This window comes from Marmota monax, unplaced genomic scaffold (genome assembly GCF_021218885.2).
Source record: "Marmota monax isolate L192 unplaced genomic scaffold, Marmota_monax_Labrador192_F-V1.1 WCK01_AAM20220418_F8-fsc00039, whole genome shotgun sequence".
NCBI classification, from domain to species: domain Eukaryota; kingdom Metazoa; phylum Chordata; class Mammalia; order Rodentia; family Sciuridae; genus Marmota; species Marmota monax.
This window is the reverse complement of record NW_026693602.1, coordinates 1,806,643-1,827,843: the sequence shown is the minus strand read 5'-3', so window position 1 is coordinate 1,827,843 and position 21,201 is coordinate 1,806,643. Positions and strand designations below refer to the sequence as shown.

Sequence of the window (21,201 nt, the reverse complement as noted above, 5' to 3'; positions counted from 1 at the left end):
TGGCCTCATATTTTTAGCACTTTTGTCTGATTATTTCTATTATCTTCTAAAATTTGTGTTGAGGCTTTGTTTCAAATATATTGTGAAATGTAGCTTTATTACAGGATCATGTTAATTTCAGGACTAGGTATAATAAATTTGCTAAAGCCAAGAGTTAGTTGCTCAAGAATGGACTAGTCTTAATAATGATAATTATTAATACTTTGACTTAAATAGTATTTACATACTGCCTGTGGGAGAAACGGAATGCAAATTTGATGATTTATTTTCTTTTGGAAGAGTTATATGTAATATGTAAGAGTTATATGTAACACATGATGTGCTTATATACTTAAAAACGAATCTCTTTGGTATATTAGCTGCCACAAAATTTCCACTCACTTGTGTTCTAAAAAGCCTTAAACTTAAAAAAACAACAACAACAACACAGAGTTCTTCAACATCATCTACATTGTACCCAGTATTTAAAATTCTATCATTTCTAATTTTTGTTAAAATTCTGCAAAATTGGTATTAAATCATTTTCCATTCCACCTACTAGAAAACCGAAGCTCAGAGACAGTACAATTTGACCACTAAACTGATGATCTGAGAAAATGAATTCAGATGTGGAAGAAACTCAGCCTCTGTAATACTCTGTGTACCTCCCAAATGATGACGGTCTCTAAACCCCAATGAACCAGGCCTCTGCAGGTGTGTTGTCTATAAAATATATATATATTTTTTGGTATGGGGGATTGAACTCAGGGGCACTCACTGAGCCACATCCCCAGCCCTATTTTGTATTTTATTTAGAGACAGGGTCTCACTGAGTTGCTTAGCACCTCGCCTGTTGCAGAGGCTGGCTTTGAACTCCAGATCCTCCTGCTTCAGCCTCCTGAGCCACTGGGATCACAGGTATGCACCACTGTGCCCAGCTTAAAGATGCTTTTGTAGAAAAACTGAAGACAGCATTACAATACTAGCTTATTCTCTGATAATAACTTACTAGATTACTTAAATAAATTATATTTTTGAGGTGTTCCCTGTGATGACACTAATAGAATATTAATCCAATGAAGAGTGACTGAATGATGAAGTATCATGGGGGCCTCTTGTCAATGTCTCAGCTTGGGGACTGGAGCTTGCACCATCAGTAGTTTCTTTCTTCCCTATTTGGAGATCACTTGGGGGTCTCCATTTGGGCTCCCTAAGACTAATCCTTTTGCTGCTTACAATTATTCCTTTTAATTAGTCCACAAAAGAAACCTGATTCATTCATATTCTCTCTCTCTCTTTGTTTTTTCAACTCTGACTCTGGCCAAATGCTTCCTTGACCTATTACAGAAGTAATGAATGAGACTGCCCTCTCATCCTTAGTCCCACCCATTATTCTCTCACCTTGAGCCATTTCTCAGGAAACACGTTAATGACGACAAGCTGTAGTTCTGTCAACACTGCTTGCTATCCCATGCCACCACCTGCATGGATGCATTTAGGGTTCCTCACCGACCCAGCATTAGCTTTCTTAAGGTCTTGTCACCAACCCAGTATCTAACCTCTTACTACAATCTACAAGGTTTTAAGTGTAGAAGACTGCTGAATATGAATGTTATGTCAATAAGAAACGGTTGTTTTTCAGAAATTCTCCTTTAGCTCTTCGTATTCTTATTCTTAGTATTTTTATCTGAAAAAAATTATTCTAAAATTTGTTTTGGGTCTTTGTTACAACTAAATTGGTAAGTATATTTCTATTACAGGCTGTGTTAAATTCAGGACCGGGTATAATGATTATAAAACACACACGAGTAGGCAAATAGAACTAGGACACTTAGCAAAGCTTCCCTTTCCAATCCGACATCTCCAGGGCAGATTTTAAGCAAATACAAAGCCAAATGGAAAAAACAGGCAACAAACAAAGGGAGTGCGAGACCTTAACGTGTCCCACAGACCCACTCAAGTCCTTCGACCCCACTAAGCGCTCCCACCACTCTGGCAGGACTGCTCCGGGACCAGCCCGCGGCCGTCCTGGTGTCCCCCTCTGTCCTCTCTAGGCTGGTCGCCATGGCGCGATGCCTCGTCCTCCTGGTCGTAGCCTTTCAGTCTCGCGTGGTGGGGATCGCCGTGTCCCACTCGGCCGTTTCCCCTTTCAGGCTGTCAAGTGGAGAAAACGCTCAAAACTCCCGATCCGGTGCCCAGAACAAACTCTGAACTGACACCCGGGCAGAGCCAAGATGGCAAACCCGGACGGAACGCGACAACGTCCCTCGCTTCTCCCGGCTCCCGAGCCCCGCCGGCTGTCCTCCCGAGGCCTCGGCAGTCTTCCCGGGAGCGCTCCGGGGCCGGCCGGGGGCCGCGGGCGGCCGAGGACCCTGCTCCCGCGTCCCGGACTACAGATCCCAGAGTGCCTCTGGGACTCCGCGCCCTCCCTCGCCGCTCCCTCCCTCCCTCCGTCCGTCCCCTCCTCCCTCGGCCCTTGTTGTTTTGGCTGGAAGCGCTCCGGCGGAGTTTCAGAGAAAGTCTGGGCAGAAACCAGAGCCGGGCACGAACGTGGGGAAGGGAGGGGGAAAGGGAGGAAGAGGGGCCCGGAGCCCGGGAGGTGGCGGGAGTGGGACCCCGGGCCGCGCCGTTCAGAACCAGCCGCGCGCCCCGGGGTGGGGGAGGCGCGGGGAGGAGCGCGAGGGGACGGGACAGTGGGATTCCTCCCAGGAGCAGAGCCGCCCAGCGCCTCGTTCCTCCGCCGCTCCCCGCCCTCCTCCGCGGCCGTGAGCGCGGACCCACCCTCCCGCCAGACCTGGGACCTCCGCAGCTCCCCGCGACGCCTCGCGCTTCGCCGCCCATTCGGCGGCTCCCTCGGTAGCCCGGGACCTGCCCTGCGTCCCCTGCCCCGAGGAGCTTCACGGCTTCTCTTTTCCTCTCGGCTGCCCAGGCGCCGCGGAGAAGCGACCCACCCTCCCCGGAGGAGAGGGAAGGCGAGGATCGCGCCCGGCGCACCGAAACCGAGAGCGGGCGAACCGGAGTGGGCACCGCACAGGGCGTTTTGTGTGTGTGTGTGTGTGTGTGTGTGTGTGTGTAGCGTTGTGTCTGCTTTGGAAAGCGCTCTGGGGAGGTCCTGTCCCTAGGGGGCGGAGCGCAGGGGACCGAGGCTCCCGCTCGGTGTCGGGGCAGAGTCCCGCGGAACACCAGCGCTGCCGAGGCTGCGGGCGGGACGGCGCGCCTGGCGGCAAAGCGGGCGCACTGAAGGAAGGTCGGCCAGTCCTCCGCCCAGCTCGGCCCCGCTCGCTTTCTGCTCACGTCGGCGGACCTGCGGAGGGGAGGCTCGAACGCACCGAGCCAGCGCTCCGTGGAGCCCAGCCGCCCCGTCGAGGAGAGAGCGAGGTCCTGTTGGCTGCGCGCTCTGCAAGCGCCTGCTGTATCGGGAGCGCGCCCACCGACCCCCAGCTGCCGGCTCGGAGCCCGACAAGCGCGCACCATGAGCGGCGGCGAAGTGGTCTGCTCCGGGTGGCTCCGCAAGTCTCCCCCGGAGAAAAAGTTAAAGCGTTATGTAAGTAGAGCTCCGGCCACGCTCCGCGGCCTCGGCGCCCACTCCCCTCCCCGGCCCGCTCGCTGGCTGCTGGGGTTTCTTCGCATCCCGGTCTCTTTGCCCATGGCCCCATTCCAGGCAGGCTCTGCACCCGCTGCTGTTCACTCACGCCCTGGCGTCCACTTGGCCGGGCAACTTTCTTTATCCAGATTACAGACTGCCTGCTCCTCCAGCCCCATAGCCCCAGGGGAGGGCCCAGATCTCCAGCTCACATATCTGCATATTTTTGTTATTCTTTTTAGCAGGGGTAGGGTGTGATGGGGAGATGAGCCTTTTTCTTTATATCTGCATTTAATTATGATGGTACTGACGGGTACTACATTTCCCGCACTAGGTAAGCCGCTGAGATTTTAAAACTAACCGGTCTTCCCTTAGGTTCGCACTCCCTCACTCCAGCCCCTCCGGGTGGGTTGGAGGGAAGCGCGCGATGGCCCTGAAAAATGGACAGTCGAGGCAGCATCTCAAAAGCGCGCACGAGGGAAAAAAAGAAAAGATATTAGGCGTCCTAACGTTTGCATTTTCGCGGTTTTGAATTCAGCGACATTGGAGTTTGGCCCGTGAGCCCTGCCGGTTTGATGCAAGAGGAGGGCGCTGGGGGGAGCCTAGTGGCTGGTTTTTGGGAGCTTTGGACGCCTTGTTAAGCCCCGCCAGGAGGGGACAGCTGAAGCCAGCAGGGATTTCTGTGTGTTGTGATTCTTTCCCAGGGCACCAGAATGGCTTAAATGGTATTTGTGTAATTGATACAAGATGTTGATTATGTGTTAAACCGTTTTAGTTGTTAGGAAAAATATTCCTTGAAAGAACCAACCTCACGTAAATGGGGATCTGAGCCCTCTTCAGGAGCTTGGGACCTTATTTGCCCTCGCCATCAGTTCTTTTGTGGTTGCTCCTTGAAAAGGAGAAAACTGACACTTTTGCCCTGGCATCTGCAGCAAATTTTTCTAGTAAAATGCACTTCCAGAAGCAAGATTTTACTCTCTTAAATATAAGTTCATTACCTGTACTAATGGAACCTGTTTCTATTGAAGGATATCTACACCCAATACTGAGCTCTAAGGTTAATCTTATTAGTCACTGTTTGCTTGCATAAAATAGAGTGAAGTGCAATATTTAACTTTACTGACAACTCAGCAGTGAGTTTCTGGTTTATTTTCTGCCACAATTTGTTATAGACAAGTAATTTCATTGAGGAACTCCATGTTGCACATCATGAAGCTCTCCAGACAATCACTGGATACTTCCAGATTCTCTATCAGTTTGTCTGAGTATCCTGGTAAAGATGCTAACTTTAAAATTTTGAGTGAGCAGTTGTTTGTCCAGCTCTTAGTTTTAAAGACAATGTATATGTGAGAGGGGAGCGGCTAGGGAGATAGAGATACTTGTTGAGAAGGCACAGTTGGATCCTTGGGCAATTAAATAACACATTTGCTGAACTAGATAGTGATAACAGATATTTAATGCATTCTTTCACATGGTTTATGGCTCTTCCAAAAGGCACTTGAGGCACCAACCATAAGTTTACAAAATACAGTAGGATAAAAAACCCTGCCTCTTGGGCATGCAGTTTAATGTATGTAATATTAACCAGGAAAAAGATTGTCTTAACGAGAACCAAAAAAAAAAAAAAAGGAAAGTCTCTAAATATATACATATATATGTGGGGGGTGTGTGTGTACATATATAATTTGATGATTACAGCAGTTTTCTGAGATAGGCTTCTTATACGTTTTACAGCAGAGAAAACAGGTTCAATAACCCAAACATGCCAGACGTGGGATTTGAACCCAGATCTGCCTGATTGGGTTATAAAAGGTTAATGAGTCTCATCTAGTTCATTTCAAATGTGGAGCTCTGACTAGGTCAACTTAAAGGTCCTTTGAGATTATAACTTGCTACGAACCTATGAATAGAAGTTGAGAACGCAGGGTGCTAAGGAAATACGTGACCCAGCCTTTGCCTTCAAGAAGCTTTAAGAGTCTTTGCCACAAGATAAGCATGTGTGATAAAGTTAACCATGAGTGCATAGTGTTTTCTGTGTGTCCAAGTTGAACAGTGTGGATAATTTTATCAATGTTTCAAGGAACAAGCTCAGTATAGCCTGAAATAGTGAAAATATACTTTTTTTTTTGTTGTTCCAGGGATTGAACCCCAGGGGCGCTTGACCACTGAATCACATCCCTAGTCCATTTTTATTTTTTATTTCGAGACAGGGTCTCGATAAATTGCTCAGGGTATTGCTAAATTGCTGAGGCTGGCTTTGAACTTATTATCCTCCTGCCTCAGCCTCCTGAACCACTGGGATTGGGTGGCATGTGCCACCATGCCCAGCTGAAACTGTGGAAATACTTGCGCGATACCTACATTGTGTTTCAGCACGCTAGGAATATGCCTAATGGCTGGGATAACCAGGGATATCTTGTTTGGTGGGACACTTCTGTTGTCATTACTCATTAGAGAAATAGGTGTCCAGGAAGGTGGTCCAGGAAGACAGTGGGGGAGATGGCTATCAGGAGTTAAGGGCTAGGAGGATGACATGGAGTGTAATTGTAATTTAAACAAGTCTTACCTTAAATTTTATCTGTCAGGTTAGTTGTATAGAAGAGTTCGATATTCTCAAATTATTGATGTTTTGATTTTGGGATCTAGTTCTGGTAGTTTTTGCTAAAGCAGCATTGACCATTGAAGATAGAGACAGATATACCTGCGTTTCCTGTGCTTGATTTCTTTTTATGTCGAATCTTTATTTTCTGGATAAAAAGAAACTTTGTAGGCTACCCAATAGGCAAAATGTTGCTGGATAATGGTTTTAATTTTTTTACTTTTATTTCTGGGGTGCTGGTGATCAAACCCACATGCTAGACAAGTGCTTTGTTGTTGTTCTACACTCAAAGCCATTGATAGCTTTTCACAGTGAATCAGCTCATTAGAAACCACTATCTTGGATGCATGGTACTGTAATTATTCAATGAGACTTTAGGGAGTTTGAGCATTATGATTCTGCTGGGAAATATGTTGCCCGTGGGACTTTGACAGTTGTTTCACTGTTTACAATATTTATAAGGTAGTCCAAACACTGATTAAGATGATCGTTTAAAGCTTATGAGTAACAAAAAAAATTGTTTTAGGCTTATCTTTAAAGCCATCTCAAATTATGGCCCCCAGTGAATTCCATTTGCAACTCCACATTTGGTCTGCCCTTTCTGTCACCTCCAGGAGCACTGTTTTCTTCACATAGTAGCTTGCTCATCTTATGTGGAAAGCTTTCTTGGATTTCCTGAAGAGAGTGAAAGTGACATAAGATTAAAAGAAAGTAAGAAAGACTTGAGCACATCTGCCTCTCCCCCATCTTCTCTGTATTTTTTCTGTATTTGCAAACAACCAAGAACCTCTTATATGTATTTCTCTGTGAAGTTTTTAAAGTTTGCTTAAAATGCAGGTGAAATTTTCCATGCTTTTTCCTGTTTTCTTTTGTTACTCCCTTGTTGCTATCTGCATCCTGTGTTATACATTAAACAGCTGCTTTTTTACTTGGTTCAGGGCCTGAGTGGAATTATATACAGTAGGGTTACAGATAAGTAAACTGGTAGTCTGCACTCAACAGTAGTACTTAGTTTTTGTTTTTAATTTTGATTTAAATTTTTGTAACTGACACATAATAACCATACGTTATTTATGGGGTGATCATTTGATGCATGTATGCATTATATAACGATCAGATCAAATCAGCATAAATAGCATTTTCATATGTTTAAATATTTGTCATTTCTTTCTGTTGGCAACCTTTGAACTCCCCTCTTATGGTTCTTTATAAAATAAAAAAAATAACTGTTGTAAGTATTCAGGTTTTTAAAGAGCTGTTAGAAAAAAAGTAATGTTGAATTTTCATCAGGAGCTAAAATTTAGCTGAAATAAAATGTAAGGCTGTATACAAAGGATTGCTTCAAGCCAGCTGGCTACCACCATGACTCTGTGGGAGGAGTTTCCCTGTGGCCCGCCTCAAGCCTGGACACCAAGCTGGGGCTCCTCTATGGCCCATGGCCTGGCTATCGGCCTTGGGCAGGTGTGCAGTCTCAGCAGGAGAACCTGCTTCTGAGGCTGCAGCAAGGTGTCCTGTTAGCTGACAGCCAGCCCTGGGAGCCAGGGCTCACCCAGTTCTTGGGTAGGTAATCTGTACCCAGCTGGAGCTCTGTCTGCTTTGCAGCTGTCAGTTAATAGGAGAGTTCTTGTCTGGACTTCGAGAACACAGCCTTGGTTCTGGAAATGGGCCTAGAAACAGAAATAGCCTCTCCCACTGGGTGGGCACCTGACATCTGACATGGAGGAGGGGATGTTTGGCAGGTGGAAGCTCAGCATCTATCTCCTTGGTGCAAGGACAGCCGAGGACCTGTGCTAAACATGAGGTCCCTACTCAACAGTGTCACTACAACAAAGAGGACTGAAATGTCTGGAAGCTCCCCCTGTCCTTGTTTTTTTAAAAACAAAACAAAAAACTCATTTATTTATTTATTTTTGATTGCCAGCAGCAACCAACAGATTCTGAAGCTTTTGCTTACAGTGATTGAAGGAGCATAACAGTGTGGAAGGAAATTTTTTTCTTGCTATCTTCATGTTGGTAAACAATTCAAATTCCTAATGTTTTCTTTTTACCTTTTCAAGTGTGGCAGGACTATTGTTTCCATTAACAAAGATCTTCAACTAGCAATTACATTAAGCCTTTATAATAGTTAATGATAGTTAATTCTTTTGTTGTGCCTAGGCTTAATGAAAAGTAGAAAACTCTAAATCTAAAACTTGCTGAATCCTTAAATTTGGTGGTTGTCTTTTGGGAATTCAAAATTACCATGTGGAAGGTATATCAGTTTGGAGTGTAGTTTTAGAATTCTGCTGGCTTTTTAAAATTATTTTTTTCTAAAGATTATTTTTTAATAAAATATAATTATGTGGCAAGAATTATCCTGGGTTGTCATCTGAATTGGTTATTTTGGTGCATTTTGCCATACTAAGACGTATGTAAGGAACAAAGTAAAATTTCATATTTTAAAGGCAACATAAAAATATGTAGATCAGGTCTTGATAACTTACAAACTGAGAAAGCTTAAGGGGTAGTAGATTCAAAACATTCATTAGGTGTCAGCACTCCTGATTTTTTTAATAGAGACTGGTGGACAGAAGGGACATTAAAGTAGGTGGACTGCTACTTTCCTTTAGAAGAATTTTGTTTTAAAAAGTAATTTGAGGGGCTGGGGTTATACCTCAGTGGGAGAGCACTTGCCTAGCATACTTGAGGCACTGGGTTCGATCCTCAGCACCATATAAAAATAAAATAAAGGTATTGTATGCACCTACAACTAAAAAATATATTAAAAAATTTTAAAAGTAATTTGAGGCAACTGCTGATGCTTTAGGGGGCACATTTTTCTGCTGTGGAAGGAAACTCACATCATGTGTCAGAACTAGATTCTCCTTGACCTTACCACTTCTCACCTATGTGATCATTAACTGTTCCATTCTCAGTCTCCTTACTTGTACATTTTGGGGAAGAGCAATAGATCTAACAGCCTAAATTTTTCCAGGGGAGCATTCTTCTTTTTAGACATCTCCTTGTCTAAGACAGGTTGGTGCTCCATAGGCTGTATTTTGGGGTAAAAATCTCAGTTTTTGTTCATCTTAAATAGCTTAGCTGAGTGTATTAGAAATTGCTGAAGCAGAATTCTTTGCAGACCGTCTCCAGCATTTGAGCAGAATATAAATGCTCAGAACACAGGGCCTTTGGCTACTCTGCTCCTGTGCTGGGTACTATCTCTCTGTCTCTCTAGCACCCAGAGTGGTGATTGGCTCAGAATAGAAGTTCAACAAGTATCTGTTGACTGAATAAATAAACAGGTATTTCGGGAGCTTTTGTAATGTGCCATGTGTGGTATGCAGTGAAGGGACAGGATTACTCCCTGCCCTTAAGGAGTTTCTAATCTATTTGTGAAGACAAGCTGTAAAGACATGAACATTTAAATCATTTACAAGAGATGCGTTATGGGGCCATATATGATATGATTAATTGCCAAATGAGGCATAGGGATTATAATTGCCTAAGAGTTCAGAGTGAGAAGAGAGCTGGCAGGAGAAAACTTCACAAATTCTGTTCTTGGAAGAACTGAGGTGCTACCTAGAGCAAAAGCAAAATCATGAGGGAAGGCTGGTTTTAAAGGAAGAGGGCATCCTAGTGAAGAGAAGTGCTCTGAACCCTTCAGTTCCATGCATGGAGTTTGGACTGTCTGCTGGAACTCAACTTTAAAAGCTTTTGTTTCTGCCTGACCTAATGCTCTTGGTGGACCCCTAACCCACAAGGGCATTTTCTGCATCAGCCTAGAAACAAAGAGAGCCACCTGTTTGGTCACCTAGACTTATTAAGATTCCAAGGGACACGTGTTATTTAAGATTTCTTTATGTCTGTTTTAAGTGAAATAATTCATTCTGGCAAGCATTTAGTTCACAACAGAGAGGGAGCATGTTCTGGTGGGAGGAAGAATAAAAGAGCCTTTGATCCATTTGCTTCTGAGTTCCAGCAGGAGGGCCTGCGCTGCCTTGGGCTAGTGTCTTACTTTGGACTTTGGAAGCCATCTTAGCCCAGCTGTGTGAGTGCCAGGCTGTGTTGGAGGGAAGAGAATAATGCCATTGGATCCCATTAAACCCCTTCTGACTGTTGATGGAGGGCTTTCTCTCATTACACATTCCTCACATTAACATGGTGGCTAATTTCCACCAAGTTAGAGCTCCATCTGAATTTGCCATTTGAACTTGGATTGAAGTCACAACATTTCTGGGACTCCTTTTATCTCAGTCCGTCTGTGGACTGAGGACGGGAAAAAACGTATCAAGTCACAAGTGTCATTATTCTCTCCTCTTGGACCACAGTACAAATAAAATTAGCATTCTTCTTTAGATTACTCTGGGGAAAAGTGGCTCATTGTACTGTGGATTTCCACATGTATTAAATAAGTAGCCTCTTCCACTGCCAACCTGATGGCTGCAGGAGGCTTACTGAATTGTAGGTGGCAATTTAGGCCTGTAGAATTGCTGGCAAAAATCATTTTAGGAACTGGAAGGTTTTGCCCATTCCGACTTGTATGTGTGAGCACCTTAAATATACAACAGTGCCTTCACTGGAAGAGTCTTATGTTTTAAACAATTCTTTAATTTATCCAGAGCAAAAATCTCCCCATTTGAAAAGTTCTCATTGCCAAGTGCATAGAACGTATATAACGTAATAGGCTTTTGACCCTCTTACAGCTTGCTCTATAGAAAGGAATTAAAACTGTGCACCATAAGGCATATTTTGTTGTTATCTCTGTTACATTAGCTCTTGAAGCATTCTGATTACAAGTTGTAGCTGCCAAGCCCTGTCCTGCAGTATTATCTGGAGCAAAAATTTTCCATGTGGCTGTTTTTACAGAGCTGCCATATGCAGAAGGTGTAAGTTGTAAAGGAGCAGAACTTCAAATGTGAGTTTTCTTATTTTTTTCCATTTAATTGTTCTTTCCTTACTTCTTTGTGTATGTTTCAGAAATGTTCATCATATTTCTAAACTGAGTTTTCTTTCATTTCTATGTACTAGAAATAATGCCAAATTTACCAAGTTTTTTTTTTTTTTATGTTTTTTTTTGTTTTTTTTTTTTCTTTCTCCCAGCTTTTTTCTTTGAATTCATACTTGGCCTAAAGTAATTTCCTAAGTTGTGTTCTTAAAAAAAAACAATGTCCTAAAAGAAAAAAAAAAAACCCAAAAAACAAATGGCTGCATTGTTATATGAATTAAAAACAATATACTGAAAGTCCAAACATTTCTTTTCAATGTAAAAAAATCTTGGGTCTTTTATTTTTTTTTAAGGAAGAAAAATACCAAGCTTTGCTTTAGCTATCCCGTTCATTGTTTTTCCTTTCCCCTTTTTATTTATTTTATTTTGCTTTTCATGTAGTTTGAATTTTTTAAAAATAGTTTTGTACACTTTTCTTTAAGAACACTACCCATGGAATAAAACCTATCGCAATTCCATTTTACATTTTTAAGAGAAAAGTGAGAGAAGGTCTTCCCATGGTCTAAAGAGCAAATCGATGTCACACAGTGCCAGCTTTTGTAATTTACTTTCACGATGCCTGGTTAGATTTAGTTTATCATCATTACATAGAAATATTTAGCTGTTATGCATAAAATAAGCAGGGAAATGTAATTTTAGTCAGGAGGCCTGTTTTTCTGTGCAGGCGGTAACATCAAGAGAACATTGAAAACCCAGCCTGTTTTTGTTGTAGTTTTTATTGTTGTGTTTAATGCATTGGTTTGCTATGGAATTGTATCTGCTAATTTTTTTCAAATGAGAGAAAAACAAAGCATTCCGTCCCACTGTTCCCTGCCCTCTTGGTTTTATTTGTGTCACTGTTGTGTGGTAATGAAGATTAGGAATGATGATATTCCACTTAGCATGTAGGTTGTTTTTCTCTCCTGAAATGCAGTTTTTAGTTACTACTGTATTGGGAAATGTGGTTAGGCCACTTTCTGACTGGCAGAACTCCTCCCTGAGATGACTACCTGATTAAAGAATTAAACGCCTGGTGTGATTTCTCAGCTCTGATCCATAGCACATTCCCATAAGTATCTTGGCCAAAGTTGTGGTGGCCAGAATTAAAGCATTTCTGGCTCAAGGGATGACCTCTTGATTATTCTAGAGAAGTGCTTTAATCTTTGACTTTTGAAGAGAAACACTTGGTAAAATGCTACCTTCCATGTTTTGAATTCCAATGGTTTTAGGTAGAGCTTGGTGAGGAACGCTGGCCTCATTCAGTGAGGGAGGTATTATTTGAAGCCCCTACCCTCTGGCAAAGTTATAATTGACCCAGCATTATGTAGGAGTATTTGTACTTTGCAAATTCTCCCTGACAGTTTCATATTTGAATGTTTGAAGTGTTGAGAAAAGGTAGAAGGAAACACTGCCCTAGTAAGAATGTAAAATATTTGGTCAGGTAATTGGTTTCGTTAGTGATGCTGTTACATAAAACCAAGGTCTTCAAAGTCATTTTCACTAGGTATTTAGGTCATTTGTCTCTAAAGAAAAGGCACACAACTAAACTGGTACTATTGAACACTATTATTCTTTTCTTTTTCCATAAGCAATCAAATAGTTGGGAGTCAAATTTATCAGTGTGCAAGGTTTCGAACAGGAAAAGCAAGCCTAATATGTTTCTAGATGATTTTCAAAATGACCCACAGTGTACACAGTAGAAGGTCTAAACACACGAACTGTTTACCCCAAAATTACGACTTCATTTGTCATTCTTTGGTGTTCTTAACAGGATATACTTTCCAAAGGACAGAAATGGCATTTGTACTTTGCCTAAAGTATACAGTGTGGCACATTACACAGTCTTTCAAGCAGCATGACCAAATCATTGTAGAATGTTGAGCCAAAAGTTATAAATCATCTTGTCCAGTGTTCTTCAATCTTTTCTAATCCATTCTCCTCCTCTCCTGTGTTGTTGGAGTGCTCTTTGGCTTTTCATCCAGTCTTGCTTTCTATGATTTGCATTAGAAAAACAATAGCTTTATTAAATATCCCCTTTTCCCAGTTGCACACATCTCTCTCTCTACTTGTCCAGAAGAGTCCAGCCTCCTTCTTTTACAGGGAATGAAAATTAGCCTCAGGGAAACTAATTGATTTGTCGAAGGTCATTCGACTTAACCAGCTGCTTGGTCAGAGTCAGATCTCTCACCTCTCAGGGCAAGTCCTTTTAGTCACTGAGTGAGTGCCCACTGTGAACAAGGCCCTGGGAAGAATTAAAAAAAAAAAAAAAAAAAAAAAGAGGACCAGGAGGACACTGCCTCATCCTAAAGAGTGTTTGTGCTATCAGGGAACATGGGATATGCTCATTCTGTAAATTGTATTATGATAAGCTGTAGAAGAATTCCGCAAGGACATTTCATCGGACCTTAAAGGATGGATTTCATTTTCAAAGATGGGTCTGGAGTGAGATCCAATTTCCATTTCTTTTCTTTCTTTTTTTCTTCTTTTTTTTTGGTGCTGGGGATTGAACCCAGGGCCTTGTGCATGCAAGGCAAGCACTCTACCAACTGAGCTATATCCGTAGCCCAATTCCATTTCTCCCTTTCCTAGTTTTTATGAGTATGGCTGTCCCTTTTCCTCACCTGCCACTCATTTCATAATAGAATACAGTCTGGGTCCTTTTCCCATCATTTTTATCTGAGTATTTCCCATTAACTTCCCCTAGTGATCTCCTTGTTGCCAAATCTTGTGGACATGTTTGATTCTTATTTTTCATGGCGCTCTTGAGGACATTGATGGAGATGATCAACCCCTCTAAGCAAATCTGGTGCCTTACTCTTGCTTCCTTACACCAGCTGGTTTGGTTTCCTTAAGCATTGGAGTTTCTAAGGGTTCCAGTTCTAGTGCTGATCAGTCCCTGTCTTCTCCCATCTGGCCCTTCATCCATTAAGAGATTGTGAATTCCTTAGAGAATTTGATAAATCCCAGGGCTCTCAGTTTCTATAATAATTCTTGCGAACTTAGAAACATTATCATAACCTTTCATGCATTCTGACCTTTAAGGTTCATTGTGTATTTTAGTGCCCCATGAAATGCCCCTGAATTATATGCTGATAATTTGAATTCTCTCAGCTCATTTCTCATTCCAGATCTATGGATCTAATTGCTTAGATGCCCGACAGAGACTCGGCTTGCCCACAGAAGGTCTTTTCATCCGCTCCCCTGACCAGGTCCTCTTGCTGTTCCCTCTCAATGAAGAGCACCACCATACTTTGGTGACTTGAGTTGGCAGGTTTCCTGTCACTGCACACTTCTGACCAAACTCTTGTCCGTATTACATCCCCAGTGTCTTTTGACTATTGGCCCATTTACTGCCTAAACTACCATTGCTTTTCTTCCAGACTGCTGGAATAGCCATGGGTCTGCATCCATTCTTGGGACCCTGCAAACTCTCATTTCATTGAGGCAGCTAGGAGGATAAATCTGATAATGCCATTTCCCAGTTTGAAGCCTTTCTGCTGCATTCCTTTGCTTTTGGGAATGCCTGAGCCTCTTCTCTTGGCTTCACCAGCATCAGCACCATCCTGGAGTGTCAGTTACCACCTTCTCTGCTCAGACTGCACTTCAGCAGTCTAGAGTGGCCCCAAGATCTGTCACTCCAGGCCTTTGCAAATGCTGAACTCTCAGTCTAAAGTGGCCCCAAGATCTATTATGCCAGACCTTTGCAAATGCTGTTGTCTGTTCTAGGAATCTGTGGCCCTCTAAGAATCTGCTTATTCTCTTCCCTCTGGGAACCTTCCTGGGATTCCACCACCACTATCACAGAATATAATGGAGAGTCTGTTCTCTCCTCCTGTGATGCTCTGCAGCAGAGCACCTTGCCACTTGATTATATTTGTTATTTACTTGCTCATTTCTCCTTAGCTGGTGGGACCTCATTATGACTTTTGTGATTCCCAGGTACTTTTGCTTTCTTTGTTTCTTTTTTTTTTTCTTTTTAGAGAGAGAGAGGAGAGAGAGAGAGACAGAGAATTTTAATATTTATTTATTTATTTTTTAGTTTTCGGCGGACACAACATCTTTGTTTGTATGTGGTGCTGAGGATCGAACCCGGGCCGCATGCATGCCAGGCGAGTGCACTACCGCTTGAGCCACATCCCCAGCCCACTTTTGCTTTCTTGGGCCCTTCTTCCTCCATTAGAAAAATTAAAAATTTTATTTTACAGCTGTGCTCGTATAACAATAAGTGGATTCTGAGCTGGACCTGTTTTACATTGTTTATTATTATGCTAATTTTAATTACCATTTTAAGAGAAATTAATATTAAAACACATTTTTATGCTTCCCTTCAAGTACCATGGGCCCTGGCTTTGTGTCTTTTCCGACTGATGAGGCTATTGGCTCTGCTAAGTGGACAGAAGTACTTTGGAGATGAAGTTGATGAGTGTACGTCAACTGATCCACTGGGGCTAGGAAAGGGAAGGAGACCACTCCGTTATTTTGTTCTGTGTTACTTCTGCCATGGTCTAGATAGCTCACTCAAGTAATTTGAAGATTTTGTAGTTTAGTCCATAGAAATAGAGTGATATACTTAAAAAGGATTTATATATACATGACCAAAAATCATGAGAGTTTTATGATGTCAAAAATATGTTCCATGAACTGTGCTACCAGTATATCCAGTTCTTCCTATGTTTCTCTGCAGAGCAGTGGTCTTTGGTAGGGGCAGGAGGTGATTTCTGCCTCTTCTAAGGGATGCTTGGTCATGTCTGGAGATGTTTTTGGTTGTCCCAGCTGGAGGAAGGAATGCTTTGGGGTACAGTGGGATCCTGAATGAAGGATACTACTGAACATCCCGTGTCGCACAGGACAGCCCCACAGCAAAGAACTGTCGGGTCCAAAATATCACAGTCAAGAAACCCATAGGCAGAGCATTCGTGTTATCTAATTAGTTGATTTTCCAGTGTTTCCACTAAAAACCATGATCCAGATCAAGGACTGTCTTGTTGCTCTAGAATCAAACACTTATTTTTCTGACTTTAGGAATTTTAAGTCGTGGGGATGGCTGAGCTTTTGAACACCAGAGGTTGTGAAGAGGGTATTCGATAGGCTCTCTCTCCAAAGATCTACTGCCATTGTTGTCTGGTGCTGGGGAGGGGGGGCTGCTGAGTCATTTATTCATGCTTCTTATTACCTCTTGGCTGGAATATCACCATTCATTGTTCATAAGCCGCCCAGCTTGTTTACTTTTTATAAATTACATGTAATCAAGTCCTCTTGCCAGTCTGGCTACTATAATTGGCAGTAGCCACAGAGCCAGGCTGACGAGGCTGTATTTATGCTGATGTCTTACATTTGGTTCATCTTCTACTCTCCAAGCTTTCTTGCCTCTTCCATCTGTATTTCAAAAGAAGGTGAAGAGAGAACCGCCACTGTGCCTCTCCTGTCTGATGATCTGAAAACTTATTTACAGCTTGGGAGAGTCCTTGTGTTCTGGTTTGGGAAAAGTCAAGGGTTTGGGGAAGTGGTCCTCTAACTTGAGTGTGCAGAACATCAGCAGGGTCACGTTTAAAGTGAAGCTGCTTCTTCACTTTTGTTTTCTTCCGCATCTGATGATTTAGCAAGTCTAGGTAGGGGTTCAGGAACCTGCATTTTCTAGCATGGATCCCTCACTGATTCTGATGAGGGTGGTCCTCAGATTACACTGGGGGAAATCCTGAATTGCCCTTACAGGGAAAAACAGAGAAAAGAAAATTCAGAAGAAGTAAATATTTATAAAGAGTGGAATGAAAAAGCAAGAATCAAAATTCTGAAAGTTAACTTTGCCCTCTCTTCTGTGAGAGGAGGGGAATATACCATAATGCTTGAGAAAGGTTGGCAGGCTATTAGCTTTTCCTGGCAATGATTAACATCAAACTGTCCCTCAAAGAGGATGACAAAAGGAACAGTTTTTAGAAAGGTTGGACTTTGAGAAAGTGCCCAAGCATCACTGAGACACTCAAAAGACATGATGAAATCCAAGAAGGTATTAAATAGGTATCGATTTAAAAAAGAAGGTGCGTTCTGAACCAAGAGCTTGTGACTGACTTAAAGATGAAGAGGAGAGATGAAGGAGGATTAGTTCTCCACCAGAAGTTCTGGTTATTCTGGTTATTGGATCTGAAAACATGTTATTAAGAGTCCAGATTTCCTGGAATAGTTCAAAATCCAGATATCCTTTCCCAGAGTAACTTCCTGGCTTGTTCTGATTTTTGGTTAGTTTTGAGATGTGGTTGATTGGTAGAGGAATACCATAGTGGTTCTCCTTAACTAAAAAAGTTAAGTTCTCTTGTTTTTCAACTCTCAGTGATTGTGTATGTGTATTTAATCTAAAGTCCACGCTAGAGAAAGAGAGCAAGACAGACAGACAAACAGATGGACAAGACTCTATTTTAGAAAAATCAGTCAAGAAATAGACCAGTTGGGACTGGTTATTTAGTCCTGGCAGAGGAATAAAATAATGGAATTTATTTCTCATTATATTCATTATGTTTCTGGAAAGTGCTCCCGCACATGTGTTCTCTCTCTGACCCCTGCTTCTCACTCTCTCTTTTTTTTAGATATAGTATTTCTTTAGGGAAACTTTATTATTCTATTCAGTTACCTTGCAGAGAGATCTTGGCCAAAAAAAAAAAAAAATAGGAGTTCATTACAAAATGATGGGTGGTGTTAGCCTCTCTTATTTATAGATCTCTCCTTACTCCAACCATCTCTGCATTGAAATGTTCTCTTTTCCTGAAAACCCCTGCTGGACGCCTGGCTCCTACTTAGGACACTTTGCCGCTGGGGAGCCAGGTTGACTGGCTTGCTGGTCCTCCCCACTTCCTCTTGCTGCCCTTCAGGCTCCCTTACTTCTTCCTCATTTATTTGCTCAAGAACACTCCGGCCGCTTAGGTACCCTGCCCATCTGCCCACAGATCTTTTAGACTCTTCATATCTGCTTTGTCATTGTTGAGGATCATTATTGTCATTACATGAAGTGGCCGCCACACCCTCTCATTGCTCTGACAGTCCAGGTTAGTTTGGTTAGTAGATCACTTTGCTCCTGAAGAGAATAGAAGGGTTGTCGCTGTGCGCTGGTGTAGATCCACAGCTGGCCTCTGCCATTTACCCTGGTGACCGAGGAGAGGTGGCGTCGGTGGCTTGGACCCTGCACGAGGGATTGAGGACTGAGCGCAGAACGAGGTGACCTTTCTCCCTTGCTCTCTTGTGTATTTTAAACTTACGCTTGGTAGATCTCTTTCTTATGAGACTTGTGATATTCCTAATTTTTTTTTTCAGATTTTTTTTTCCTGGAATCTGTCTAATCAGCTTAGTGATTGATATTACCAGTGAATATTGGTGTTTGTTAAAAACAAGTTTAAGGACTCTTAAATCATCATCCAGCTGCAACACTAAAACAAGACTGCTTGTAAATTGTCAGGGGAAGTTTTCTTGTCTGGGTTTAACATATAAAAAAGGGTTATTAAATATTAGGTAAGCAGATTTATTACCCTTTCCAAGTTACTAAAGGGGAGTGTTTCTTTAGTAATTCAGTATAGCTTCTATACTAAGTTTATCATTGAACTGTAATATACATATTTAGTCTTATAGTATTCTAATATTTACTTATTCCTCTATAGCAAATGTACATAGATTGACTTATATTTCATAGTGTATTGAGCCTTGATTTCTTTGTTTCAGGCCCAGATTTTCAATATATCCAATATACTTAAATCTTTAATATCTATCTATTTATTCCAGTGATTTTTAAGCAACTCATAGGTACTCTTTCACATTTTTTTTAGCAGAGGTGTTTTTTGCTGTCATTTGGAAAATTAGTTCTATGTTGAGAAAGTCTTGCTTTTACTAAGGGAAACTGAAACACAGTTATTGAAATATTTTTCGTCTTTCAACTAAATTCTGATCTTGCAAACATTCCTGTTTGTTTTTACATTGAATTGCTTGTGTTTTGAAACCCTGTTATTTCCAAAGCAGAATAAATGTTCTTAACTGTGAAATGTTTCTTGAAACTCTTAAGGGAGAAGAAAATGACTCAAGGAAATTAAAGGCCAGTTTTTCTTGCTGTATTAATAGGAGAAAAAAGGGCTGGGGTTGTGGCTCAGTGGTAGAGCGCTTGTCTCACATGCTTCAGACACTGGGTTCGATCCTTAGCACCACGTAAGTAAATGTGCCCATCTACAACTTAAAAAAGAAAAAAATTTTCTTTTAAAAAAATAGGAGGAAAAAATTGTAGTATATTTTCTAATCTTAATGAAAAAAATGAGGCCTGTAGGGAATGTAACCCTAAGGAATCCTCGAGTCCCCAAGACCAGTTGGTTCCAAAAGGACGGAGCAGCTCCAGTGCCCAGCCAGAGGTATCCCCTCATCTCCCACAGGGTTGCTGTGATTCTGAGCCAAATCCTTGCCCAATTTGCAGGAGCGTTTTAGGTGCACCTCAGTGCAGTGGCAATATCATAAATTCCTCCCAATTTGCCTTTCTCTTTTATTTTTCTTTTCAATTGTGGTTTAATAGCAAAAACAAGAAAGCAACCGCATAAATGAAATTGACCATCTTGACCATTTTTCAGCCCTGTTGAGGATGGTCACAGTGGTGCAGCCCTCTCTTGCTGGGTACAGTCCCCGAAAGTGGCACCGTCAGAAGGGAAGGGGCTTCCTCCAGCCCGTCAGAAAGGCATGCACCTCACCCAGGTCTGCTCCCTGGCAGTAGTAGGAAGTTAATTATGTGGGATTTGCTCACCTGATCCACACAGATGATCTTACTTGAGTGTACATTTGGAAATCCCACACCCCTTTCTGCCCGAGGAAAAATTCTTTCCTGGTCCTTGATTCAGTGCTCTGTTTAATCTTGAGCATATGAGAATGAGTCACCGTGGGTTAGTGTGTAATCCGTTTATACCTTCCTTCCAACTCCCCTTTAATTTTTTAGATTTAAGATGCTAGATCCTGATTTCTTGCACAGGCTCTAGTGCTTGGGGGACTAATGTACGGCCTGGGAGGTGTTGATGTTTTTGGAATCAGTGCTTTCTGTTATGCTGCAAATGACACTTCATGGCCCGGGTTCTGACATTCAGACTATGTGTGGAATGTCTGTGTGGAAAAAGAAACGAGCAACTGCTTTTTTGGGAAAGGCAGGGAGAGGGGAGTGAAAATTTTGAGATAGTAGGATTTTTGTGAGGGATATATTGAGATTTTTGGAATATGTACAAGCCAAAGATGAGCAACGCCTCACTCTGATTTCCTTTGTCCACAAAAGACATACTTGATACTTGGGCTAAATAGAAGTTGTTGAATCTGTGTAGTAACTGATAAAATAAGTGAGTTCTGCTTTTGATTTCTGTTATCTTTAACTGTGCGGTATATAACTGCTACTTCCCATCTCTTCAGTTTTGTGGAATGAAAAATATTTCACTGGGAAATTATTTTAGAATAGAGCACAGCACTTGATAAGGGCCTTGGAATCTTCAGAACACTTTCAAAGACTGTAAATCATTAATGCTTGTTTTTACACCAATAGAGGAATATGTGAGTGGGATTGATTTGAACATCAAAATGAAAACCTGTGTCCATTTTTAAATGCAACATACATTTGAGCAAAGCCATTCTCCCTAAATGCTTATTTTAAATTGGCAGTTGTTCAGCCAGCAGTCAGTAATCTCACTCAGCAAGTGTTTGGCACGCCTGTTTTAACCTGCACAGGTTCAGTTCACACGAAGAAAGGGAGGGTGGGGTTACCGTGGTACCAGTCCCCACGTTAGCCTCATTAACATATTTTGAATAACTGTATTTGAATGTTTGCCAGCTAAGCTCAGCTTTTTGGCAGCCTGCCAAAAAAGCAGTGGGAATTTCTGATAGGAGTGGAGGGATTTGAGCCTGTAATGTTTATTATACCTTTTCTTCTTGGAAGAGATTTTTTTTTGTTGTTGTTATTGTTGTCCCAGGTTTATTGAAAATATTACAGCATAGCAGAAAGATCCAGATGGCTCCATGTGGTTTTTGAAATGCATCTTGGCACTAGGCTGAGTGACCTGCAATTGGGAAAGCCTGCCCAAAGCT

The 21,201-nt window shown here is 42.1% G+C and overlaps 1 protein-coding gene across 5 annotated transcripts in view; it reads left to right on the top strand.

The window, feature by feature from the left end:
- The first annotated feature begins 3,162 nt into the window (after positions 1-3,162).
- Gab1 (GRB2 associated binding protein 1) overlaps positions 3,163-21,201 on the top strand; it is a 116,963-nt gene continuing 98,924 nt past the window's right edge. For 3 of the 5 annotated variants that reach the window (XM_046459561.2, XM_046459560.2, XM_046459559.2), the window contains exon 1: positions 3,163-3,523. In XM_046459561.2, coding sequence (XP_046315517.1) covers positions 3,452-3,523 — 72 coding nt within the window. In that variant the 5' untranslated portion in view covers positions 3,163-3,451. Of the gene's footprint in view, positions 3,524-7,614; positions 11,059-16,301; positions 18,331-21,201 lie in introns of those variants that run through there. The other 2 variants (XM_058584049.1, XM_058584048.1) reach the window with 2 other exon arrangements.